The sequence below is a fragment of the Mobula birostris genome, chromosome X, assembly GCF_030028105.1.
Source record: "Mobula birostris isolate sMobBir1 chromosome X, sMobBir1.hap1, whole genome shotgun sequence".
Lineage (NCBI taxonomy): Eukaryota > Metazoa > Chordata > Chondrichthyes > Myliobatiformes > Myliobatidae > Mobula > Mobula birostris.
In genome coordinates, this window is record NC_092402.1 from 62279341 (window position 1) to 62301295 (window position 21955).

The 21955-nt window shown below is 40.9% G+C and overlaps 1 protein-coding gene across 1 annotated transcript in view; it reads left to right on the forward strand.

Annotated features, from left to right (window-relative positions):
- Positions 1 to 21955, forward strand: part of LOC140191801 (sodium channel protein type 8 subunit alpha-like) — a 248703-nt gene that overhangs the window by 205354 nt on the left and 21394 nt on the right. Inside the window, exons 20-21 of the mRNA XM_072249577.1 lie at positions 1129 to 1302; positions 6497 to 6619. Coding sequence (XP_072105678.1) covers positions 1129 to 1302; positions 6497 to 6619 — 297 coding nt within the window. The remainder of the gene's footprint in view (positions 1 to 1128; positions 1303 to 6496; positions 6620 to 21955) is intronic.

A 21955-nucleotide genomic window follows, 5' to 3' on the forward strand; every position in this document is an offset into this window, starting at 1 on the left:
AATGTGACTTGTCCACAATGGGAGTCATAGAAAATGGAAACAGGCCCCTTAACTCAACTCACTATGCCTTCCCATGAAAGCTAGGTCCATTTGTCTCCGTTGACACCCCCCCCCCTTAAAAAACACGAAGCCTTTCCTTTCCATTAACCCGTCCAAATGTCTTTTAAATGTTGTTTTTTGTACCTGTCTCAATCGTTTCCTCTGGCAGTTCATTCCATATGTACTCCACTTGTTGTGTGGAAAAATGTTCCCCTCAGGTTTCTGTTAAATCTCTCCCCTTTCACCTTGAACCTATGCCCTCTAGTTTTTGATTCTCTTTCCCCATGAAAAGGGCTGTGTGTATTCACCTTATTGATGCCAGCTATGGTAACAATTTTTGAAATGAGCCAGTGAATGCTCACTCGATTAAAGAGTTCCCTATTGGATATGGATAAGCTTGTTTATTTCCCCTAGTCCTGTCCTTGCCTACCGATAGGTGTAAATTTTTTTTAATGACAGCCCTTTTCACAATTCTGATGACTTCCATTGGGTCACTTTTCGTCTTTATCCCAAATAAGACTCCATCTGTTTGGACTTCCCTGATGAGTGAAATCTCTCAGCTGTGAGAACCTACCAGTAAGTATTTTAATAGACAGATTTTGGCGTTTGATTTGTTATATGGCATGATCATATTTACTAAAGAGGCAGGGGTAAAATTAATTTTCTCCCTTGAATATATAATTATAAAGACCTTGTTAGTGACTTGGCTGGAAAATACACATTCATATGAAAATGACTAGCAAATAACTAACATCAATTGAATGGGTTCCAGACTAAGTCACTATTCTGCACAATGTTATCTAACCTGTGGTGTGGCAATTATTGGGTGTTGCTGTCATCTCCCTGGGCTAGATGGGGCAGCAGCAAGAGTGATACCTGCTAGATAGGCTTGTAAGAAGATTAGACTGCAGTGAGCTCTGATTACCTTTGCCTGCAGGCTCTTGCAGTTGGCTATAATAACAACAATTGTGAACTTGTGAAGCAAGGAAACACAATCTGTGAATTTGCACTTTTCGTGCAAGTAGGTGTTTTCAAAATGAATTGTTTTTAAAAGACAAACCACATATAGTTTAAAAATTGTGTTTTTAGGCTTTTGAAGATATTTACATTGAACAAAGAAAGACGATCCGTACCATCCTTGAGTATGCTGACAAGATCTTCACGTATATCTTCATCCTTGAGATGTTGTTAAAATGGGTGGCCTATGGATTTCAAAAGTACTTCACAAATGCGTGGTGCTGGCTGGACTTCCTGATAGTGGATGTATGTATCCATTTTTCTCATTTTTAGTGTTAAAGTTTGTGGGATTGAAGTAAAAAGATTTGGGTTATGTAGTCAAAGAATATATTTTGTCTGGTGTAATGCTTTTATGCTGCAGTCAGCAATAACACCAATCGTCAAAATGTACTGTGAAGAAGGATAATGTTTTAAAATTATTTTAAGTTGAATGTAAGAATTAGCTATGTTAACGAGGTCTATCGAAGTGATTGATGGAGTGGCTATCAATCTTATTTGGGCAGAGAAATGTTAAAGTTTAATGTCATAAGTTTTGGTGAGGACATGAAAGTCTGAAGCTTTGTTCCAGAGAGGTTCTCTTCCAGGGGTTTTCTGGGCTGGACAAAGCTCATTTCTTCCCATGACTAACATTCAGCCTTGATCACCACAATATTACTTTGCTTATGTTTTTTCCTCTCTGCCAAACCTATTCTTAATTTGCCTTTAAAAAGTTAAAACAACATGTAAGGCAGTCTCGGTAGATGTTGTAAATGGAATGTATTAATGAATGTAAAATTAAGATGCCATGCCTTATCATTATACCGAAACAGGTCAATTATTGAGCAATGTTCCTACAAGTATGAGTTTGTGTTTTATTGTGTAAAGAAAAAAATGCGACTCAGTCCATAAAATAACATTGACTAACTATCTTTTAATCAATCTTCTCTCCTGCAAAGTATTTGATTATTTATTTGCGAAAAGTGTGTGTAATACTGTTGGAATCATGTTAAATTTTATTTCCATCACCGTAGCAACATCTGTGATTGAGTTTTGACTGCTCAGTGTATTTATATATGCAAACCTAGTGACTGTGGGGGAATGTTTCATTGTAGCATTGCTCTAGATATCTAGAGCTTATCCAAAATGTTTAAGTTGGTGTCTCAAAAATGGAGAGTTGCTGGAGAAACGTGATGTTGACTTCAAAAAGTAATGCTTAAAATTAAATATTTAACTGGTTTAAATGACAAATTTCAGCGCAGCATGGGGCAGAACAATGAACTGTTGACAGTTACGATGATGCACATCCTAAATGGAATGCATCCCGTGCATCTGTTTGATTTGTTTCGGTAACTGCACTCTATGCTAAGGTTCTAACAGGTATTTTTTTAAATCATTGGATAACTGAAGAACATATTTTCTAAAAACCACTGAATTCACCTTTTGAAACTGTAAATGTGGATGCTGTAAATTATGAAGTCCTAACGGCTCTTTACTTGCAACTAAAGAAGTTCATATTTCTGTTGGCATTTTACATAGTTTTGTTATTGAAGGTGTTTGGCACAATTCAAAGTATGATCATTCTTTAAATAATACACACCGCATGTTGTTTCATTACAACGTGTACAAAAACAGAAATACACCCAGTGAAAGTACCAAAATGGCTGCAGAATGGTTGCCCATAATACCCGCTGCCTGATATTCAGTTTGTTTAGGCAAAATCTTAACTCTTAAGATATAGCTGGATTTTGGATACGGGTCAAGCTGCAACAAGCCTGGGGCAGGAATACAATCTACAGCCACTTCTACATGAACTGTTGGGCTTTACTGAAGCGAATTCTTAGCCAGTCGAAAATTAGATGACTCTAAATGGAGGCTCTCGCTTTTATCTTTTATCTACTGGTACAGCAGTGGGAGAGATTTAGGAATTTCAGATGATCAAAGAAAATTTCTGTGAGGAAAATTAGAAAAAAAAATTGGACACTTGGACTGATTTATAAAATGGAATGGTTTCAGTAGATTTTGCTTCTCATGATCTGGATATCTCTGTCAAGGGCAATTATTTATACTCCTTCCCGATTGCCCTTACTTGTACAGGGTCACCTTTAGTTGCTGTAGGCAATGTGGTTGAAGTATGCCTACATGACTGTCATGTCAGGAGATGCTGGATTTTTACATATTATTGACAGAACCAAGTCATGTTGTAAGGTAGAGGGGAATTTGCCGTTGGTGTTTTCGTGTACCTGCCTTTGTCCTCCTTGAGTTTGGAAAGTGCTCATGAAGAAATCTTTATGGCCATGACTGTAAGAAGTGCTGGGCTTTCTTGAGGACATTTCAAACTTCCCTGAGGGGTAACTTCCCAATTATGCTGAAATGTTACATCCTTCAGAATCTAGTTGGAGATTGCCAATTTACTGCAAGTCGCCGGCAGCTATGCTGGGTAATCTGTCCACAGTAGCTCTGCCAGGCTAGACAGTGAACCCCTTCATCTTAATGGAGAGGAGTAGATGAGAAGTGAGATGGGAGCTTCAGGCAAGTTGCATCTTGTATTTGGATTAATTGAGATGATTTAACTGCTTTTCCAATGTACATTTTCACTGTGATCGTAAACAGTTGAGTGTTTCTGAATATCAGGGACATCAGCAATCATTCAGACTAGTTGCTTAGACACAGGATAGGCTTGAAGACACAGAGTAACTGCCTGTTGAAGTTCCCTTCAGCATTTTTATGTGTAGGGTTTGCTTAGGGGAGCCATGTGATGAGATCTACATTTGGAAGGCCCTATCCGCATGGTACAGGCTCTCTGATTGCTTTAACGCTGGCTTTGCTGAGGCAGTTGCTGCTTTGAAGAGTCATTCTAGGTAGCTGTAGACCCCCAGTGGGTTGCTTAGCAAGAATTTCCAGGCTGTTTATGTTTGAGTCTCAGTTGTGTGTCCCGTATTCTTGTAGATAACAACATAAAACTTGATATAAGCAGCATGCAAGTTAGGAGCAGGAGTAGGTCACTTGGCCCCTGGATCTTGCTCCACCCTTCATGGTTGATGACCCTGACTCCACATTCCCACCTGCCACTAGCATCCTTTCACCCCTTTACTGATCAAAAAGCTGTCTACCTCTGCCTTAAAAATGCTCAAAGACTCTGCTTCCATTGCCATTTTGAGGAAGAGAGCTCCAAAGACTTACTACTGATTGGGTGGGGGAGGGGGGTCTCTTAAATAGTTGGCCACTATTTTTAAACAGTGCCATTTATAACGTCTTGTCTCTGAGCCCGTGTAATGATTATTTTGAAATCTGTCATCTCTGGACATGAAATTTGTCCATGGCAAAGTGGTAGAGAATGCCTTAGTGTTGTTGATGTGAATATCCCTTTTGGTTGAAATGATTAGATAATTCATAGTAATTAAAATGTTATATAAAATCTTATTGACTTCCCTTGCAGGCCTTGGACGGATCATCTTGTCTTTCCTTTTGGCTTTGGGTACACTAACCATTATAAACAGTCGTTGTGAGCTTGCTTTATGTTTCTTCTTGGCTGAAGGTGAACTAACATAACATTTATAACCTCCGTAGATCTCTTTAATGCATCCTTTTTTTTCCTTGTAGAAAAGATTTTGTTTAGAGAAAATGCTGATAGTATTGTAAACTCCTGTTTCAAATTGCTTCCTTTATAGAAAGCTTCAAGTTATTCCAACCTTTGAAAAAGTTAAAATTTTTTTTTTCCAGAAATCAACTCCTGTTGACCTTTCTGCGTACTGAAGACAAATTTGGGTCCTTTGGTATCATTGATAGCTAACATTCTCAGCGCTTGGAGCTATTTGTGGGGATGAGTGTGACTTAGTTGCTATTGAATAGCTGTTATTTCTTTGGTTTATTGAATTAATTGCTGAGTCAGAAAGCATAATGCATAAACAAATATTTTTTAAAAATCAAATCTTCATTGGGTGGCTTGTCTCTGCTGTCTTTAGTGCTCAGAATATCCTTTCTTTAAAAAGAAACTCATTAAAATGCTTCTAAAAAGGGCATTTGTTCTTTCCTTTGATTATGGTTAAGCATAATCATGTTTTTTATGATTTTTGTTTCATCAGTGATTAAACATCTGAAGAACTGGCTCGATATTTACTAAAATTGTGTTTGGAGAGTGTGGATTGGGAGAGGTGTGCAACAATTACTACATATTTATTATATGTGATAACATGATTTGTTTAGACTACACCAGTGGAATTCATCAGTGTACCAGTTTAAAATAGGTGCAGCTGCAATGCAATTAATTATCCGAAATCACAATCAAATATCGAGCCAATTTGAAACTGTCAAATTGTACACAACCTCCTCTAGTTTCAAAGTTTTTTGAACTATATAATGAGTGTCTTGGAGGTTTTGACTGAAGCAAATTGGTCAGATCTCCAAGGATAACTTGCCTACTCCTCAGAGTAGTACCATGAGATCTTCGGCATCCCCTGAAAATGGGCAGTGCCTTGGTTTATTGTCTCAGCTAATGATGGCACCTTTGGCCGTGTGGGACTCTCTCAGTCACTACATTGGAGAGTCAACCTGAAGCTTTCTCAAATAGCTGGAACAGAGAGATAAATTCCACAGCCTTTCTGCCCCAAATGAGGCATAGCTGGGGAGAAAGCTGAAAAGTATCACTTCAGTATTTGGTTAATCAGTTGGAGATGCCTTGAAATTTATACTGTATCATGCTTGAAGGCAAAGTATTATGTTCATCTTCAAGCAATGTATTTCCAAAGAGCCACTTTGTGTGCAACTACCAAGTAATATTAAGGTGCTTCCTTAATATTCATCAAGAGAGATGGTGGTTTTAAATTAACACTCTCTGCAGAACCCAATGCACATTTTACAGGCTACTTATCTGTTTAACTATATATAAGAACAACATGCTGAAATAAATATTACCAAGCTTAACACATCGCAGAGTGCCAGTTTGACTGTCCACTGGGAACAATATTTTTGCAGGCCGAGATCTGTCCTTTCTGCAACCCTACCCCTCTTTCCAGTGCCTCTGTATATTAATATATCAGAGGTTAGTTTGATATGCAGCACAGATTTACCTGTATTCTTTTTTATAGGTACCTTTTATTTGTGTGGCTTAATTTTCTGGGCTTTTTCTCCCCTCACTTCGATCGGACCTTCACAAAGTAAAGGGCAAGGGTAAGGTTCTTATCATCCATTGGGCATTTTCCTCCAACAGGTCCCCTTTAGTTGTCTGTGTGTCTGTGACCCTTCTTTTTCACTTTTCTTCCTTTTGTTCTATCTTATGGCTCTCTTCTCAACTAAGCATTTCCTTCTAGGTCACTAGGAATTACTTCAGGCAAGGGAACTAGGGAGCTGACCCCAGTTCAACGCAACGAGCTTGGGGCAATCTCATAATTAGACCACTTTGTTTCATCAGTGATAGGGCCTTTGCTAACAGTATTGGGAACTTTGCTTTTCTGTTTCTGTATAGGTTTCCTTAGTCAGCCTCGTAGCTAATGCCCTGGGCTACTCCGAACTAGGTGCCATTAAGTCTCTTAGGACATTAAGAGCTTTGAGACCTCTAAGAGCCTTGTCACGATTTGAAGGGATGAGGGTAAGATGGAAAAGGAGCTGGCTTTCTGCATGCATATGAGAAAAAAAAGTTTAAGCATGCTAGAATTGATCAATAGTGTGGGGAGGGGAAAATTAACCATAACACAGCTGCTGAACTTAACCCCTCTCCCTGTATTTCCCCACCTGCACCCTCTCCTGAACAGGAGATACATTAGGCTGCCTCATCACATTAGATTGGCCCAAGCTACATGCCATCGTAGAACATACATCAGCTGTTCTCATTTGGCCTGGCTTTCCTTTAGTGTTTAAAAGGGTTTTCCGCTATAACCTAAACAGAGAATCACCAGGTGCAAAGATGCACGCATGAAGTGTATGCCAAAAATGGATTGGGAATGGTTGAAAATTGAAACAAGTAGGCAAATGTTGAACTTGATTAAGGAATGTATTACTTTCCATGCAAGCTATGATTAAAATTTAATTCATTGTACTGTATGTGTTACAAGAAATGCATTGTTAGACCTTATTAGTATATACATGGCATGGCGTTCATCTTCTTGTACCTGGTTGTTCTCAATCCAGTCTAATGGAGACTGGTGGCCTTGTCTGATGGCTTTCCCTTCCACTTCCTCCCTCTTCTATACCATGCTCTATGGTACCCCTGTTTTGTCACTTTACAAGAATATGATCACAATCAAGCATTGCACTGAATGAGTTTGATGCCATCATAACATGGAAAGATTTGAAATAGATTAATATGGGATAAGACTCGCTGCTGTTGATTGCATGGAATCCATATTGAATAATTGGCCAAATGTTCTGAAAGTTCATGCAAATTACAATACCCTTTGATTTTAAAAACAAAACAGAGTTTCCAAATATTGAGGAGGAGGAGGAGGGCTGGGCAGAGATACAATGAGAAGTCAGTTTCTTTATGCCCCAGTATTGCATTCAGGTACTTGCAGCCATCAGTAGGTTAGACAGGTAGTGTGTTTGAGTGAGACTGGCTTCAACAAACTCTCTAAGTGATAGCCTGGATACTGAATCAGTGAGCACTTGCAATGAGCAGAAATCTGTTTAACCTGCAGTAGATCACATCCAGGATAAGTTGTCTGTGACGATATTGGACTTTGTGTTTCTCACGTCAGTGAGTGTAGCTATGGTTTATCTAGTGTCGGGCGCGCACCTAACCGTTGCTATTCACGTTGCCCGCCTTTGCACAAATTGGGTCTTTAGGATGTGATCATTGAACAGTCACAGGACAATTAGGAGTGTGTTATGCCACTATGTTGTGTTTTTGTGATGTCGGAGGGTTTCTGTGCTAACATCGGGATACCCTCTGAGCACATTCAGAACTTGCATGCTAACCAAGTACCTTCTAAATTCTGTGTCCGCTTTGACAGCATTTAGCATTTCCTTCGGAGCCTCAGTGGGTATGCCACTGGCAACATCCTGTCAATAGAAGCTTTGTTATGGTAATGACCCGTCACCCAAGGCGGATCATGGACCTTGACAGGAAGCACAAACCTGTCTATCAGTGACGAGCCCATTCCCACAGGCACCACGTCCTACTTGGATGTCCTACTGAACGATGAATCGTTAAGATCAGGTCTATCAATGTTATTGTCACTGAAGTACAGGACATTCTGCAAGTGGCTGGATGGTCTCCCTCCACGGAAATCTAGCTCACGTTAAATCTCATCCACTTTACCATGGGATCATTGCAGGTGGCCACAGCAAATCTCTGTCGTGTCTCCCAAAGTGCATCAGAGAGGTCGCCAGCCAAAATATCCACACACGGCTTTGTCAACTTTGATTTCGTTGAGGAGCCAGTGGTATCACGGCTACCATAGGTGTTGCTGGGAGCCCAGGATGGAAGGCAGCCATTGACTTGCGCCCAGAAGACTCAATTAATAACCAAGACCTTTTTTTTATGAACAAGAATAGTTTTCCTCTTCTCAATGTGTAGGTGGTTGTCACTCCCAATCAAATCTCTTTGTGGCGAATGCCAGAGTTTACGGGAGGTGCATACAACCCATCCCTCTGAGGGAGTCCACTTTGCTTTTTTCCAGCAGCCAGCATTGCCCCACTCAAAGGGATGGATCCGAGGAGCAAGGGTTACCCTCTATACACTCTCTGAGCACAGCAGGTACAGAAGGATATGCAGAAGACGGGATAGTCATGTAAGAGCACCAGTAGTCTCCTGCAGATGCCGTTTCAATACCTACATGTATCTGCACCAGAGGCCTTGTCACATTCTGTCGCAGAGAACAGCTAGTGCCAGAGGAAGAGGAGCAAGGGGACCTGGATTGGAGCCTGGACTGTTAGAGAAGTACAATGAAGTCAACCAGGGACTCGTTTCCCGCTCAGTATCCTTCTGTCACAGCTAAGCAGAGGAAGCAGGCACTGACTGTACAAGATGTAACTGACTATACAAATGGGCTGCTTTCATAAAGAGCCTGTCAAATAAGGTTCACCAGTGCAAGCCAAATTGCTCTCTCCATGTGATGGTCTTCTCGTATCGATATGGTCTATCACTGACTAGCTCAAAGGATGCATAAGATCCCCTCACATCCAGGTATAGTACAAATGAATGAATCCCTGCTCCAGTTGCTTCATCTATTTCCTGATGGGTCACGCCGCCCGTCAACTAGTTACCCCATTGCATTAAAAGAACCATTTTCTGTGAGAATGTCCAGTGTCTGCGTGCAAATCATGGTGCACCAGTCATCTTGATGTCTCTGTGTATTGCCCCAGATTCCAGCAACTGCAGACTCTTGTGTTGTGAGATCGTGAGACTTCTTTCAACATTGTTCTATTGTGCGGCGATTCAAGCTCCTGGTGGAGCCACTGTAGTCACCTCTTGTTGTGCTAATGTGGTGAGGCCTTGTATATCTCCCAGTCCACCCAGCATGCAAGGTCTCCATCCTGGCATTTATCCCACTGACCAGGACCTACATGTCCCTTGGAATATGACAGTTGCCTTCCTCCCTCTTATATTGTGTTAGTTTCTGCCTGTTATACTGCTGGCACTTAGGACAGCAATGAAGGTCCTTCATCTCTGTCTGCCCTTGGCCATCTTCTCTATCGTGCTCCAGGTGTAGGTCAGGGTCCTCATTTCTGCCTCTACGGTACAGCATCAAGTTGTCTTTGGTCTTTCGTGTTTCCTCCACCCTTTCAGAAGTCCAAAAAATTGCTGTCTTGATGACGGAGTTGACTTCTCTTGTGCCCAATCCATCTCCAACGTTTCCTCATGGTGATTGTGGCCATGTCCTCTTAATGACCCTGAAGGAGTAGGGTGCCATTGGAGATCTTCCCTGGCCAGAAAGTACAGAGGATCTTCCGGAGGCTCATGGTGTGGAATGATGACAGCTTGCCAAGTTCATTCTCTGTCATGTTGCCAGCATTCTGACCCGTACAAGAGTGTGCTCAGAACACAGCTCTGGTACAGCTTCACCTTGGTGTGGACGCTGAACTTGGGTGATCCTGATGTCTTGCTCATTGGTCTGAAGATATTTCCAGCTTTGCTGAGTCTACACTGGATGTCGTCCTGCAGCCCAGTTGCCACAATGAATATGCCTTTCCAGAAGTGTTGCAAAATTGGAATCCTGCGAGTCCTACTTTAGTGCTTGTGTCTGTGTATGAATGATCTAAGTGTGGTTCCAGTGTGGAATTTGGCTAATTTTGCTATTGGGATATGATTTGGATTTAGCACTAGAATTCATGTTTTGGCACACTAACAATTCTGGTTTCTAAGCTAGTCTGCTGTGTCCAAGCTTAGATGTGATGAAAATGCATTGAAAATTGATTTATAGGATTTATTGTAAAACAAAAAAGAGGAAAGGTGTTGAAATCCCTGGCGAACAGTACAAGTAACATATATTGCAAGCTGACAATGCAACACTTTTGAGAAAATGCTGAAGGTGATTAAGGATAAGGCAGAAGACGTTCTGGATGTGGACTTCAGTGAAGCATTTAACATGGTCCTTCATGACAATGGTCCAGACAATTAAATCACTGAGTGTTGGTAAACTGGATTCAAAATTGGCTTGGTCATAGAAGAGGGAGGGAGTGGTGGAGAGCTGTTTTCTGACTGGACATTTGTGTCCAGTGGTGTTCTACAAGGATCATATTTGGATGAAAATGTAAGTGTTCTGTTTGTAAGTTTGCAGGTAACAGGGAAGTTAGTGGAATTGTGGATAGCAAGGAACATTGTCAATGAATACAGCAGGATATGGATCAGTTGGAAATGTGGGCAGGTAACTGCCGGATGGAGTTTAATTGTTGCATTTTGAGAGATTAAATGCAAAAGAATATATACAGTAAATGGCAGGATTCTTGGCAGAATTGATTGATATATGGATCTTAGGATACAAGTCCGAACCCCCCTGAAATTGGCAATGCAAATGGGTAGAGTGGTAAAGGAAGCACATGACACGCTTGCCTTCATTAGTTTGGACACTGAGTGTAAAAGTTGGGAGGCCGTATTGTAGCTGTGCTTAAACTTTGGTTGAGTGAGTATTGTGAACATTTCTGGACATTCCATTATAGGACGGATGTGGAGGCTTTGGAGAGGGTGCAGAATTTCACCAAGATATTTTACAGGATTGGATAATATTATCTTTCAGCAGATATTGGGCAAACTTGGATTGTTTCCTCTCGAGCATCAGGGAGTGAGGGGAAATCTGATAAAAGTTTATAAACTTCTGAGAGGCATAGGTTTAAGGTGAGAAGAGGTAACTTTAAACGAAATGTGAGACGCAATTTTATTTTACATTGAATGGCGAGTGCCTGGACTGCATTTCCAGGGTTGGTGGCAGCAGATGCAATAGCAATGTGTAAGAGGCATTTAGATGGACATGTGAACAAGGAAGGAATGGGGATATCTGTATCATTTGCAGGCAGATGGGATTAGTTAGATTGCCATCATGGTCAGTGCAGACATGCTGGGCCCAAGTGCCTGTACTGCTCTGTGTTCTAAATGAACGGCAGAGCAGATAGATGCGCCGATTTTGTGTATTAAATCAAGACTGAAGAACTTACTTTATAATTCCTATAATTCATACAAGTCAGCAATAGGGAGACATGGTTGGAAAATCTACAGTTGCACCATTATTGGAAACCCGTTATATTTTTCTGTAAGAAACATCAAACTGGATGCAATTCTAAAACACAATGAGCAACTGATTTTTCACTGACCTTTTGTTATTTTGTACTGTATACGCAGCATATTTTACAGACGTTTGCAACATATTTGCTTTGACTGAGACGAGTAGGCTACAAAGGTAAACGGTCAGTTCCTACTTCAGCGCCACAGAGGCGTTTTTATTCCTATCCTTGGGGTGTAAGAAATACTTGTGGATTGTTCGACAAGAGTGTTTGTTGCCCCAGAAGTATCAGTTTATGATTCGACAGATTCATTGGTACCAAGTACATCACTGCCCAACGGTGGATGAGGAGCCTAACTATTAAACAGATTCTTTGGTGGGCTTCACACATTTTTTTCATGGTTTTCAATTCTGGATCTTTAGTACAAGTGCAGTCACTTTTAAACTAGAGTTAGGAAATAAGAATCTTTATTACTCCCCACAACAAGGCTCCAGATTTGTCTTAGATTTTGACAAATGTTGCCTCTGCTTTGAATGTGTTCTTTTTCTGGGGATGTGTGAAATACTGAGCCTGAAATCCTCCACCTTAAACCATTCACAGAAGTTGGTGTCTTGAGCCGTTGATTTTGGAGTGTGGTTCTAGAGAATAACAAAGGATTCAGTTCTGTAAATATCACTTCTTTTTCTGATATATAATCTGTAGAACTATGCTCTCCTCACACAGCAATTCTGCCATGCCAGGAAACGGTTTGGTGAATCGCCATTCCATAAGACCACAAAACATAGAAGCAGAATTAGGCCATTCAGTCTATCGAGTCTGCTCCGCCATTCCATCATGGTTGATCCTGGATCCCACTCAACTTCATACATCTGCCTTCTCGCCATATCCCTTGATGCCCTGACAGATCAGGAAATGATTAACTTCCGCCTTAAATATACCCACAGACTTGGCCTCCACTGCAGTCTGTGGCAGAGCATTCCACAGATTTACTACACTGTGGCTTTAAAAAAAAATCCTCCTTACCTCTGTTCTAAAAAGTCGCCCCTTAATTTTGAGACTGTGCTCTCGAGTTCTGGATACCCCCACCATAGGAAACATCTTCCCCACATCCACCCTGTATAGTCCTTTCAACATTTGGTAGGTTTCAATACGATTTTCCTGCATTCTTCTAAATTCCAGTGAATACAGGCCCAAAGATGCCAAACGCTGCTCATATGTTAACCCCTTCATTCCCGGAATCATCCTTGTAAACCTCCTCTAGACTCAAATGGACATCCATCCATTTGCTGTAGAGGGATGCAAAACTGGGCACAATACAGGCTGTTCCCAGTTTGAGTGCCTGACTTATGGACACCTCCTTATACAAACAAGCTCTCACAATGTCAGTAAATTCAGCAGTCTGCCGTACATACATGTGTTCATCCCTGTGAATGGCAGAACTAGTTTTCTCCATTTCCCCACTTTTAGTAAGTTTTTCTTAGCCGTCTTCTGTGCTTTTGGAGGTGTGATTGCTATAGTGAGTTTTTCTGTGTATCTTGTGACATACGGACAAGATCAATTTATGAGTGTCTATTAAAATGGAACCCGTTCTTAACCAGGGACAGCCAGTACTCCCATTGTCACCTCACCAAGTCCCTGTGTAGCAAGATGTCCTTCAAAATTCAAAGTAAATTTATTATTAAAGTTTGTATATGCTACCATATACTACCTTGAGATTCATTTTCTTGCAGGCTTCTACAGGGAAAAAGAAATACAATAGAATTTACGAAAAACTACGTACATAAAGACTTACAAACAATGTGCAAAAGAAGGCAAAGCTATCCAAATAAAAAAATAATACTGAGAACATGAGTTGTAAAGAGTCCTTGAAAGTGAGTCTGTATGTCGTAGAATCAGTTCAGAATAGTGGTGATTGCTCCTACCTCTCCACTCAAATACTCTTACTATGAAGGCCTATGTACCATTTTCTTCTTGACTGTTTACTTATTTGCTTTCATTGACTGAGTACAACACTCATCTCTTTGTACAGAACACTTAACATGTAATACCAGTTAAATAGTGTGCTGCCTTTACTTTTAGTCCCTAGTCTCCAAAGTAGAAATCCAGTAGTTGACCACAATACAACTGCATTTGAGAAATTGTAAAGTTGCTGAGGCAAGTTCCTTGACAGCTATAAAATGCGCACAAACGTACAGTACTGGGGATCGAAACTGTGGTGGCCCTTGTGGTAAAATGGCCTGTGTATACTGATTTTTTGAAAGACATGGGGAATGGAAATTTGGAGATGGTACTGTAGGACATTTGGAACATATTTCAGGAAGGAATTGGTGCTTTGAGATTTAAAATTGGAGGAAATTAGATGATAAGACCATAAAGCATAGGAGCAAATTTAGGCCATTCAGCCCATCAACTCGTGGCTGACCCATTTCCCTCTCAACCCCATTCTCCTGCCTTCTTCCGGTAACCTTTCATGCCCTCATTTATCAAGAGCCTGTCAACCGCCGTCTTAAATACACCTGGTATTCTGGCCTCCACACCTACCTGTGGCAATGAATGCAACAGATTCACCATCCTCTGGCTAAAGGAATTCCTCCTCATCTCCATTCTAAATGGAAGTATCTCTATTCTGAGGCTGTGTGCTTTAATCTTAGACTCCCCCACCATGGGAAACATCCTCTCCACATCCACTCTATCTAGGCCTTTCAACATCTGTTAGGTTTCAATTAGATTCCTCACCCCCCCCCCCCATTCTTCGGAATTCCAGTGAGTACAGGCCTAAAGCCATCAATTGCTCCTCATATGACAAGCCTTTCATTCCTGGACTCATTCTTGTGAACCTGCTTTGAACCCTCTCCAATATCAGCACATCCTTTCTTAAATAAGGGGCCCAAAACTGCTCTCAATACTCCAAGTGAGGCCTTATCAATGCCTTATAAAGCCTCAGAATTATATCCTTGCTTTCATCTTCTGGTCCTCTCGAAATGAATGCTAACATTGTATTTGCCTTCCTCACCTGCAAATTAACTTTTAGGGAATCCTGCACGTGGACTCCCCAATCCCTTTGCACCTTGGAATTTTAATTTTTCTCCCCGTTCAGAAAATGGTCTTTGCTTTTATTCCTTCTACCGAAGTGCATGACCATACACTTCCCTACATTCCATCTGCCACTTCTTTGCCCATTCTCCTAATCTGTCCAAGTCCCTCTGCAGACTCCCAGCTTCCTCAACACTACCTGTCCGTCCAGTTACCTTCATATCGTCCAAAAACATGGCCACAAAGCCATCAATTCTGTCATCCAAACCATTGACAAACGACATAAAAGGAAGTGGTCCCAAAACCAACCCCTGCAGTTCGCCACGTCACTGGCAGCCGGTCAGAAAAGGCTCCCTTTATTCCCACTCCTCGCCTCCTGCCAGTCACCCACTGCCTTATCCATACTAGTATCTTTCCTATAATACCATGGGCTCTTAACTTGTTAAACAGCCTCATGTGGCACCTTGTTAAAGGCCTTCTGAAAATCCAAGTACATAACATCCACCATATCTCCTTTATCTATCCTGCTTGTTATTTTCTCAAAGAACTCAAATTTGTCAGGCTAGATTTCCCCTTGAGGAAACCATGCTGACTTTGGCCTATTTTATCATGTGTCACCAAGTACTCTGAACCTCATCCTTAACAATCAGCTCCAACATCTTCCCAATCACTGAGGTCAGACTAACTGGCCTATAGTTTCCTTTCTTCTGCCTCCCTCCCTTCTTGAATAGTGGAGTGACATTTGTAATTTGCAAATTGATTGAGGTGAATGGGAGAAAAAAGTAACGAATCCAGTAATGATTCACTTCATAAGCTTGAGAAGATTAAAAGTTTCTAATAGCACAAATTAATACAGTAATTCTACCCATTTCAATCCTGGATTGAATGAGCCTGATCTACTTGCCTGATGTTGGGGATGTAGGCTACTGGCAAGTGATTGGAGAAGATAAAAGTTCAAAGTAGAATTTATTATCAGAGTACATATATGTCACCATATACAACACTCAAGATTCCTTTACTGTGGGAATACTTAGCAAATCTATAGAGTAGTAGCTGTAAACAGAATCAATAGAAATCAAAATGGCGCCGGCGTACATCAGTGACCCTCTGTGGGCTGCAGAAAATTGATTGGAGAAGTGGGGAATATTGGAAATTAGGTCTTTAGGGCAAATCACAATTTTGGTCAGTGTGCTTCATTTGGGGTGAATTTGCGGTGTGGTTCATGTTTCTGTGCTGTTCGACTTTGACTCTAGACTCTACCCTGGAAAAAAGATTGTCTACCCTACCTACGCCTCTCAGAAATTTATAAATTTCTGTCAGTTTGCCCCTCAGTCCCTGATGCTTTAGGAGGGGCGGGGCCTTATCCTGGGCCCATCCTTATTGGAAGGGGTTGTGCACAGAGTTGTCATGAACAGAGCAAACACAAAAAGAGAAATAATGTATGAGATCATGAAAAGGCAACGTAACTTCATTGGACATGTGATTAGGAAAGAGGAGTTAGAATGCACTGTAATTATGGGAAGGATTGAAGGGAAGAAAGCAAGAGGAAGACAAAGACAAATGATGATGGAGACAGCAGCCAGAGAATTGGAAATGAATACCAATGAATTGATCCACTTGACCTGAAACAGGAGTGTGTGGGCCATGGCAGTCAAAGCTCAAACTGGGCATGGCACCTGATGATGATGTGCACAGAAGGGTTAATACCATCGCTCTGGTACAGGAAAGAAAATAAACATGGGGGTTAGCACGTTTGTCCAACGTGGTTGGTGTACGATGCTTTGATCTAATTCCCACCCCCCACAATTCGCCAGGAGTGTTGGATAGGGAGTGAAGTTGCTTGATGCGTGTCTGGTGTAGTAGCCAAGTCAGGTGAATTGCATCTGGAAGATTCCATCTAATTTCTAAAGTGATGCAAAACAATGAAGTGTCTTGAAATAGTACAACATGATCCAATTTCTAGGTATAGCTGGTTTTGTGGATTGGAAGTCTTGTTTGTTTAAAAACTGAAAGCAGTAGCAAGTGCTACATTAAATAAAGTTTGGAAAACTAAAAAGTAGCTGAGAAATGTCACTAACCATCCAAATGGGCAGACAAGCACTGGATTTGCAACACTTACATGATCCTCTCCAGGTGCTTGCAAATTATCTTCCTGCAAACCATTATCATCCTCACCTCACCACTCTCTTCCCCCTCCCACCCAAAAAAACAGCTCCAAATCATTTGTGAATTCACTTCCCAAATTCCATGTCACTTAAAGACTTACTGGCTCCCTCCTCCCTCCCACCCTCAACACAAGCTGCAGCTCGCCCAGGGTCCTCTGTAGTGCAAGGACACAGAACAAGCATGTTCTGTCACACAGGACAGCGTGGACTTTGAGCAGTTGCAGTGGACCACCAAAAATGCATGAGCCCATCTCACACTTCCATTTAGTATGTCTGTCCAGCACCAAGCAACTTCTAATACGGTGTTTACTACAACAATGGGTGATCAAGGGGAAGCATTTAGAAGAGCTAAAACCAAAATTAAAAATGATTTGATGTAAAGCTGATGAAGCAACCAAAAAAAAAATTGAGCTAGGAATGCAAAATTTCAATGCCGCAGAGTGAAGATTGGGAGGACGATCAGCTGTAATGTCCAATATATTTTGGAAATGAACTCTGAATAACATGGAAAACATCATGCCATATCAAAAACTTGCCTTATTACCAGAAGAGGAATGGGGAAAAAAAAGTGCATCTCAGCCAAGCTTCCAAAATCCAGACGTCAAAATAAGGGCAGCCTTTCAATGGTGTAATGTCTAAACACAGCTCTCCGTAACATGTGAAATATCACATTTAGTCTGAAGTTATCAGATTAATGCAAGATCAATAGACTAACAAATTATCTTGTTCTTAAGTAGAAAGAAATTGGATTTCAGATAGACTCTGCTTCTATTGTCAGTGCTGAAGCTGTGTAGACTGATAAACAAAGCTAAGGAACTTCAGGAATCTAATGCCTTACTGTTCATTTTAAAAAGCAAGTTGGGAAATGACTAGTCATTTCCAGGAACTTCAGAAAGAACGAGCAGTACTGTACTGAGCTTCAACAATGACCAATTAGGTATGGATTGTCTAGGGTGTTGGAGTCAGTCAGTAAATGCAGTGTGGTGATTCAGGAGAACAATATGTTAACCTCTCAAAACAACATGTTCTGAACAAGTACTGGACGTCTTCAAATGAGAAAGAAATTTGGGCACTCTTATTTGTAAGATCGTAGTTGCCAGCTTGTTGAGGAGCACAATAATTAGCTTCTTGGTTGGAAGTGTGCCCTGACTTGTTCGTTCTCTTCAGTGGTGCGAGTGAAAGTAAATAATAAAATGTGCAATAATCCAAGAACACTTGAAGTTTCTGTGGGTGACATTCTCTCTCAAATCTGAGAAAGTGCTCATGGTCAAGGCTGTGAATATGAAAAGTTGCTTTTGGCATATAATTGCTGATGGGGAATGGAATCTGCCCATTGTATTTTACCACTAATTTTGCAATATCCAAACAATTGGTTATGCGTTTGAGAATTTTGGAGACCACATAGGGAAGATGAAGCTGTAATGAATGATGAAAGTATAGAATAATATATCAATTTGATAACTGCAAGAGACAAAGTATTTATTGTTGATACACTAAATATGATCACATTAATGAGAAAGGAGCTTGACAAGTTCTGGCAATGAATGCATGTACAGACATCAAAGAATTGAAATCATCAATATGTTAGCATTATCCATATGGAAAATGAAAGAAGAATTGCAGTTCCATGTTGAATTCTAAAGGTGTCTCCAGAGAATTAGAATGGGAAAATGACCAACTTTTGAACAAGGACATGGAAATGCAATGTCAAAGAGGAAAGGTGAGTGAGTTGAGGCTTTTCTCTTTGGAGCAAAGGAGGATGGGAGGTGACTTGTTCGAGGTGTATAAGATTGAGAGGCATAGATAGAATGAACAGCTGCCACCTTTTTGCCAGGGCGGCAATGGCCAATACCGGAGGACATGCATTTAAGGTGATTGGAGGAAAGTATGAGGGTGATGTCAGAGGAATGTTTTCTACACAGAGTGGTGGATGTGTGAAACACACAGCCTGGGCTGCTGATAGAGGCAGATGCATTAGGGTCATTTAAGAGACATGGACGTAAGAAAAATGGAGGGTTGTGGGTTGTGTAGGAGGGAAGGGTTAGATTAATTTATTTTGTGTCAGAAAGATACTAACTTTCTAGAATACATTCAGGAGAGTTCTCTGCAAAACCAGCAAAAGTGCTGGCTGTATCAGATTGAATAATTGAGCCAGATTTAATTATTGGGTTACTATAACAATATTTATATGACTGACCATAGTAACGGAGTTCAATATTGCACCTGAAAGGAAGAAAGCACCAAACAGCTGCCTGATGATTCTAGATTTTGGTTCGTCTGATGTAACGGAGATGAGATGCACATTCAATGCTCGGTTGGGCAAATCTGTTAAGGGGTGAAATGACATGATCAGTAGGTGGTATTGAATCCTAGAAAGAACCAACTTCTACCCTCAAAAGGCAAAAGATCTGTTTTCTGAAAAAGAAATGGCCATGAAGCACCTGAGTAGAAGTGTAAAACAAGCACAGATCCTGGTGAATAGGGGGACATAAAATCAACAAAATGGATAGGAGGGGTTACAAAAAAAAAGGCGTATGGAAAGGATGTCTAATTCAACACTGGGCAGAATGTGCTTGATCTGACCTTCACTCCACACGTGCACTCTCACCTAATCTGGATACAGTGGGCCAGACTTTGTTTTTTTTTAAAACTTCTCAAGCCAGACAATGGCTTGACCCTGGGATTTAGCAGGAGAGGGGTGGCACTGTAGCATAATGCTATTACAGCTCCAGTTTCCTCCCACATTCTAAAGGCATACGGGTAGGGGTTAGTGAGCTGTGGGCATGCTATATTAGCACTGGAAGTATGACGGGCTGCCCCCAGGACAATCCTTGCTGATTAGATTTGATGCAAATGACATGTTTCACTGTATGTTTCAATGTACATGTGACAAATAAAGCTAATCATTAAATCTTTCTTTTGAAATTTAGCCATCTTTGAATATTTCTGACATTCAGAGACATTTTATAACAAAATTAAAAGATAAAATTAAGAGCACTTAGAAATCATTTAAAGTATTAAATTAAAAGAAAATGATTAAAATTGCTTAGATTTGCCTTTGCCTTGTAATTGGGGGTGGGGAGTTGTGGGCACGTGGCCAAGTGGTTAAGGCATTGGACTAGCGATCTGAAGGTTGTGAGTTCGAGCCCCAGCCGAGGCAGCATGTTGGGTCCTTGAGCAAGGCACTTAATCACACAGTGCTCTGCGCCAACACTGGTGCCAAGCTGTATCGGCCCTTGCCCTTCCCTTGGACAACATCGGTGTCATGGAGAGGGGAGACTTGCAGCATGGGCAACTGCTGGTCTTCCATATAACCTTACCCAGGCCTGCGCCCTGGAGAGTGAAGACTTTCCAGGCGCAGATCCATGGTCTTGCAAGACTAACGGATGCCTTTATATGTAATTGGGAGTGTGGATTCCCAATCTGTTCCCCATTCCAGCAAGACTGGACACTGCTTGTGGAGTTGAGTGACAGGTGTACTATTGTCTATCTCTCAGTAAGTCACGGACTTCACCTTTCACCATCGCCTGCATAGGGAGATTCATCCCAAAATATTGCAATTGAGCAACGAAGGTAGTCAGGAATTAGTGGCTTCTTTAATGATGGTAGCTGGCTGGTGGCATAGTGACATCAGCGCCGGAGCAAAGGCTCCCGAGTTCGAATCCAGCTGGCTCCCTTGCACGCTCTCTGTCCGTGCTGGGTTGAGTGTTGAGCTAGCAACTCGGCCTCATAAAAATAAGAAAGCCTGCTAAAAAAAACGCCGTCATGACGGCGTCCCAATGACTCCACTCGGAGTTATGGGCTTTCTTCTTCTTCTTTAATGATGGTGATAATGGGATTGCAACTTCAAGAGCTAACACTTAAAGGATTACTTTGCAAAGACTTGCAATAAAGCGGTAGAAAAGCTTAGTTATCCCAAGAAAATTATTGAATTAGTTTGAGTTTTGCGCAGGAGAAGACGCTTTCTTCTCCAGGGTTTTCAAAAGAAGTAGGTAAATTATCGATGCAAAGTTCTTTTAATTCATTAACAGTTCCTATAGATTTATTTTGCATTTTAGAAGTTTCCATGAAAGTTCATAACACAAAAAAAGCCAACTAACAGTTGCTAACTTCATTTAGTAGGCATTGCTAGTCCAGTTACACTTTTTCCTACCAGTTTAAATCCATGGTGTAATTAGCTTCACCCACAAGCATCATTCAAATCTCCAAAGGCTCCTGTCCTACAAAGTTCGGACAATTCCTTTTGTAAGAGAAAAGAAACAGGATTAAATTTAACAATTTAAAAAAAATTGTACATGCTGTAAATCTAAACTGAAAGCAAAGTACTGGAAATCCTCAGCAAGGCAGATGGTGTCTAAGGGGAGAGGAATGGTTAACATTCCAGGTTGATGATCTTTCATTAGTACTTGCTTAAAAATTAGAAAGTAGGCATGTTTGAATTCCAGAAAAGAAGGAAGAGTAGGGAGAGCAAAGGGAATATCTATGATCGGGTGGAGACCAAAAGAGAATGGATGATACTGATTGGTGTGAGCCGAGAGGTTTCCAACATTTTATTTCTTCGCCCTCTATTTGTGCCTCCCATGCCAATTTAACAAGCTTCAACACACTTCCCTGGTCAACACAATTCTGTGTCATCCATCTCCTGACCGTCACCCCATTGTGTACACTTCCTTCTTCTTTCTGTTGCTCCACTTCCCTGCAATAAATATGGCTGGTTTCTAAATTCTCCAAGGGGTAATCAGCTTGAAGCATTACTCTGACCTTTCTCTCTCTCTTCACAATTCTACTTGCTGAGTATTTTCAGCATTTTATTTGTTCTTGTAGGTTTCTTTTTACACACCTGCATGTGCTCATGAAATTCAAAACCTTTTGAATTTAGAAATGTGTGAGAGTTCAGATACTTTATGTCAGAGCACAATTGGGAAGGTATAATAGGGTCATATTTTCAGATTCTCAAGTCTTTTTTTTTCAGGTCTTTATAGCACACTCTTCCAACACAGTGCACTGTAATCCTTTACATTCTGTTCTTTGTGAGGATTTATAAAATATTCATCATTTTGAATTGTTAGCTG